At 38.7% G+C, this 6,000-nt stretch overlaps 1 protein-coding gene across 9 annotated transcripts in view; it reads left to right on the forward strand.

Moving 5' to 3' along the window:
* Positions 1-6,000, forward strand: part of dennd4a (DENN domain containing 4A) — an 83,405-nt gene extending 77,405 nt beyond the window's left edge. For 6 of the 9 annotated variants that reach the window (XM_033050526.1, XM_033050522.1, XM_033050530.1 and 3 more), the window contains 3 exons: positions 2,106-2,268; positions 2,626-2,690; positions 4,746-6,000. In XM_033050526.1, coding sequence (XP_032906417.1) covers positions 2,106-2,268; positions 2,626-2,690; positions 4,746-4,882 — 365 coding nt within the window. In that variant the 3' untranslated portion in view covers positions 4,883-6,000. Of the gene's footprint in view, positions 1-2,105; positions 2,269-2,625; positions 2,691-4,745 lie in introns of those variants that run through there. The other 3 variants (XM_033050524.1, XM_033050528.1, XM_033050529.1) reach the window with 3 other exon arrangements.

The following is a 6,000-nucleotide window of genomic DNA, read 5'->3' on the forward strand; positions in this document are numbered from 1 at the left end:
AAGTTATCTAATGCTTGTTGTCATGCTAGTAATCACTAATTAATTTCTTTATTTATATAGCACATTTTTAGTCAACTTGCATTGACCCCAAAGTGCTTCACATAATTACATTCACACACACAGGCAAAGGTGGGTGAAGTGTCTTGCCCAAGGACACACACAGGCAAAGGTGGGTGAAGTGTCTTGCCCAAGGACACAACGACAGTATGCACTCCAAGCGGAATTCGAACCAGCTACCTTCCGGTTGCCAGCCGAACACTTAGCCCATTGTGCCATCTGTCGCTCCTCTTGAGTCGGTGCCTCTGATAGCATGGATATAGAAACATAGAAATTAGGTGCAGGAGTAGGCCATTCGGCCCTTCGAGCCTGCACCGCCATTCAATATGATCATGGCTGATCATCCAACTCAGTATCCCGTACCTGCCTTCTCTCCATACCCTCTGATCCCCTTAGCCACAAGGGCCACATATCATGCATTCGTTCATCTCACAATTCATTCTGTATATGGACTAAAATGGAATTTTAATAATTCTTGATCATATTGAGCACAAGCAAAAATTAAAATCAATGCAAGTGTTTTACTGGTGGGAAAGCTCTTGTATCATAAATTGTGATATATGGGGTTTTTTTGCTCCTTCCCTCCCACCAGCCTTATCCCGATTCTCACTTTGCGTGACTTTGGTGACAAAATGGACTAATATTATTTTGGATCATGAGTCTATTTGCTAACTCAAAGAATTGATAACAAGCAGCAAGCAGCGATGCAGGAGAAGAAAGTTAGGAGAAATTAAGAGTCAAGAATATTTCCGGACAATTATCTTGTCCGGAAATATTACAATCTGGTTTGGGAATTGCTCTGCCCAGGACAAGAAGGCTCTGCAGAGAGTAGTGCGTTCAGCCGAACGCACTATGGGAACTTCACTCATCCCTCTGCAGGAACTACACTTCAGGAGGTGCAACTCCAGAGTCAATAAAATCATGGGAGACCCCTTCCACCCCTGCAACGGACTGTTCCAGCTGCTACGTTCAGGCAAACGCCTCCGTTGCCATGCTGTGAGAACGGAGAGGTTGAGAAGGAGTTTCTTCCCAGAGGCCATAAGGACTGTAAACTCATATCTCACCAGGGACTAACTTTACTGTACCAAATTACTGCTTTTTTTTAAAATTGCTGTTTTTAAATTATTTTTTCCCTTTTTCCTTCCGCCCACAAGAATATGTGATTCTGTTCCATTCTGTTTGTAGTTTGTCTGGTTGTTTTGGTTTTTTTTGCACAAAGTCCGCGAGCATTGCCACTTTTCATTTCACTGCACATCTCGTATGTGTATGTGACGAATAAACTTGACTTGACTTGACTTAATTGTCATATGCACAGGACTGGAACAATGAAATTCTTATTAGCTGCAGATTTAAAGGCACATTAATGCAACAACAGAACAAATAAATATACCATAAATTATCAGCTATTCCAGATAAAGCAAATGCAAAAAGTTCCTTTTATAGAGCTGAATGAGAAATGTAAAGAGATATTAACCAAATAAGCCGTGAGATTGAAACCGACTGGTGAAAAAATATTACTTGCATTCATGAATTGCAGTTACACCAGACACTTACTAATCTCACTTGCAATATACATTGGTAAGGGAAGGAGTGTGGAAGACAAAGAGAGACCACACACAGATATCCACATAAATCTATCTTTACCAAATTCCTCAAAATATTTGTTTTGGTTCTCCTGCCTGAAAGGAAATGGAACTTGCATAACAGTATTCTCATCACAGCTTGAGTAGACAGTGTTTTCTCTGCAGACTTTGGTGAAGATGAATTCCCCAAAGGTGGATCCTGGACAAAATGGGCTTACCAAATTTACCAACCACAACTAAAGTAAAATAAAGTTTGGTAGAATTGCAGTAGTTCAGAGGAGTCACAGGTTAAGTTATTTTTCTATGACAGGCATTCCTGTCTCCATCACAATTTTACAGTCCGTGATGCTACATTTTACTATTAGAACAAGCAGATTATTAAAAGAGAAATTATACATTGTCATTTTCTTTGGTAAACTGACAAATGCATTCAGAATTGATAAGTGTTTATTTTCCAATTAACAGCTGAAAAGCATTCACTTGTTCACACCCTGCGGGATGAGGGCCACTTATTTAACAAGGATTTTCTGGACAGCATTGTTCGAAGCATTCAGATGAACGACATCTATAAACCAATGAGTAAACTTCTGGAAGTATTGAGCATACAAACAAATTTTAAGCGACAAAGGTAAGAATGGAGCTATTTAAACACATAGTGGCCCCCACTCACAATTCACCTTTTATATTTCAAGCACAGAGGATACCTTTTTCACATTTCCAGTGCAATAATTCTACTTCAGCTCTTGGTCTTCATGACATGTTAATTGGTTCTGATTCCGATACTGACTTTTGCCCTGGGGATTATGTGGGTGTGAGGGACTCTGGTCTTCTCTTTCTCGAACATTGTTCTCTGTCATGCATGGTCATTTTATAATTCACCTTAAATAGTGATATAAGGTAAAAACTGATTTAGAAAAATATTTAAGAAGAAGTTGCAGGATAATTATTTTCCATTTTTTAATTTGTTTTAATTTCTTCTTTGAAGGAGTCTCTACAGGGAAATTCTGTTCCTTTCGCTTGTGGCTCTTGGGAAGGACAACATAGATATAGGTAATGTTTCTTCCAGTGTTTAAGATTTTCTAAACTGATCATTAAGAACCAGAAATATTCAGTGCCCTATGCAAACCATGGAAAGGTTATCAGAACTCCCATGTAAACTCAATTGATACTAATCTGTTAATCTTTTTATAATTAGATAATCTGTTTTGACCTAATTAGACTAGGTTAACTGATATGTGCCAGTACTTCAGAAGAGCCATTGGTGCTTGTCAGTGAAAGCATGGCAATTTTATTCACCAGTGAATTAAATAACCAAGGTCAAATACTTAATCGCAAGTACTGTAAGAGGAAACCTGCAGACTGTTAGTATCAATTTCTGAATAACATCTCTAACGGAGAATAAAATGACTGAGGATGGTAAAGATATTTCTAATTTACCTATACTTCTGCAATTCCTTTCAGCTTTATGAAGGTTGGTCCTTCTGACCAACATAGACAAAAATCCATTGTTAAAAAATGTTTTTGTAAACCCATATTCTGTGTAAGTGGAATACATCACACCAGGGCACTTAAAGATGACACAAGTTATGCTGATTAAAAACTGTCACAGCACAATGTCTTTCTATGGAACAATGCATCTTTTGACCTTTCCTTACCCTATCTTCTCTTTTCCTTTGCCTTCCTCTCCCTTCCTGAATACCAGTCAGGAGGTGGGTGTTGTCTCTGAGTCGTATGGACTCTTTTTGACCTGAAAGGGATGTTAGCCAGTGTAACTTACTGCATCAGTAAACAAAGCCTCAACTCAAAGATGAAGCTAAGGGACAAGTTTGTTTAATTATCATGTACACCAGGAATAGAACGATGAATCTCTTTCTTGCTACAGCTTTACAGACACATTAACACAGCAGTAGAACAAGTAAATATGCAATAAGCAATAATTCAATAAGTTATCAGTTATTACTAGGTAACCAGACATGAATAGAGAGGTCAAAGTATATAGTGCAACCTATGCAAAGTCCATAGTAGTTCATTGCGAGTAGTTCCAGATGGAGCTGTTCTGGAGGTCACGGTTCTCAGGCTCCTATACCTTCTTACTGATGGTACTAATGAGATGAGAGCGTGGCCAGGGTGGTGTAGATCTTTGATGATATTAGCTGCCTTGTTGAGGCAATGTTTCCTGTAGATCCCTTCAGTGTTGGGGAAATCAGTACCTATGTTGGACCAGGCAACATCCACCAATATATGCAGCCTCCTCCTTTCTTTGGCTATTGAGTTACTGATGCAACCCATCAATATACTTTCTACTATACACATGAGGAAGCTCGATAGAGTTTTCAGCAACATGCCACATGTCCTCAACTTCTGAAGAAGTGGAGGCGTGATGAATGTGGTTGCATCAATGTGTTGGGCACAGGATAGATCTAAAGAGATGTGCACACCCAGGAACTTGAATGTGGTGGCACTTTCCACCGCCATCCCATCGATGAACACAGGTTCATGAATCCTGTACATTCTCTTCTTGAAGAACAATCAGCTCCTTGATCTTGCTAATATTAAGATAAAGATTGTTGTTCTGACCATTCAATCAAATTATCTAAATCCCTACCCCCCCCCCCCCCCCATATACTCTGACTCATCATTACCGGTTATTCATCCACCAATGGCGGTATTGTCGAGGTATTTAAAAAATGGCATTGGAGCTGCGTCTGGCTACAGAGTCATGGGTATAGAGCACGTAGACAACGGACTGAGCATACAGCCTTGTGGTGTCAGTACGCTTGCTGGTGGTCAGAGAGGAGGACAATTCATACTGATCGTGGTCTGGCGATGAGGAAGTCAAGGATACAATTACATGGGAATTAACAGAGAACCATTTCTAATTATACACTAGAAGGATAAGCCTCATGATGGCTTAATAAATCTGCTCTGTTCGTTAAAACATTAAAGCCACATTAATGTGAGAAGAGGATGTGCAACGTGCATCTCCAGACTACTGTGTAAGGTGAAAGGAGTGCCATTTGATTTAAATACTTGGTCTCATTTTTAGTTCAACCTTTCTTAATGTTAATGTAATGTTTCTCTGTCTATTTTCTGTTTTTTAAACAGATGCTTTTGACCGAGAGTATAAGATGGCATATGATCAGCTGACTCCCAGCCAGGTGAAACTGACCCAGAATTGCGACCGGCCTCCCAGCTCTGGTGTTATGGAGTGTCGCAGGATCTTTGGGGAACCCTACCTCTAAGAGTCCTATTGATATTACCCTCAATGAAGGCGCACATCAGTTTGTGTTCATCCTCTGCACTGCTCGTGTTCTTTGGAATTTCAGTTCTTGGAGTCTCTAAACTTAACCATGTTAAATTACGATGAATGATTTGTCATTTTAAGACTGGGGAATTATACAGAGAGTAAGATCAAATGGAAAGCATTGTAAATATAAATGAAGGTCATTTAAATATCTTTGTATTATAGTGCTATTGGTCAGGTTAACAAAAAATATTGCATCGATGCTAGAGGGCTTGGCTCTCGAAAGTAAGCTACTATGTACATAATAGCCCTGGCTACTGTCGCATCTCATCGTCTGTTACCCGTATAGTTTTTAGGAGTGCTTTTGGTCAAAAGTGTAAAAATGTTCATAAAAGAGAAATGTGAACTGGAGGCACAGTGTAAAAGTGACAAGGCTTTCACGTTATTACAAAGTACTTTTCAGTATTTGTATATTTAAATAACAAAATCTTTTGCTGATATCAATCTTTATATACACATATTATATAGTTCTAAGTATGGTTGATATAATATATATAATAATGTGGTGCGATATGTACCAGTTAGAATATGCTTTGCAGTTTTTGCGGTAGCTGGCCATCTGAGAGAACTCACTTCGACCTACTGAATTCTTATCTGCTAAGGAAAGGAAGAAGTAACGGCATGAGAAGGACATGCAGCTGTATTACTGAAGGGTCAGAGCGGTATGCTGCCTGTATAAACTATATTTGTCAGGGCTAAGTTCAAAGGACTTTGATATCAGAGCTAATATGCAATCTCTCTTTTTATGTTTAAAGTCAATTTCCTATGGGAAAAGTTACTGTATTTATTAGCTTATTAAATAACACTTGAATGATATTACTATCGGATTTGTGAATATGAAAATCCACCAAAAGTGATGTCTAATAGAATATTTTTATGCTGCAATGTTCTTGTCTAACAGCAACGCTTTGTTAAACAATACAGTTTTATATGTTCTAGATCGGTCCTGGAGGCTAAAGGCAGTTCAACCCTGTAGTTTCTTTAAGAAGAAAACTTCTGTATAAAAAGTTTTCTAAACCTGTCCCTTTGAAAAATAAATTGACAAAATACAGCCAA

Source organism: Amblyraja radiata, chromosome 34 (assembly GCF_010909765.2).
Source record: "Amblyraja radiata isolate CabotCenter1 chromosome 34, sAmbRad1.1.pri, whole genome shotgun sequence".
Taxonomy (NCBI): Eukaryota; Metazoa; Chordata; class Chondrichthyes; order Rajiformes; family Rajidae; genus Amblyraja; species Amblyraja radiata.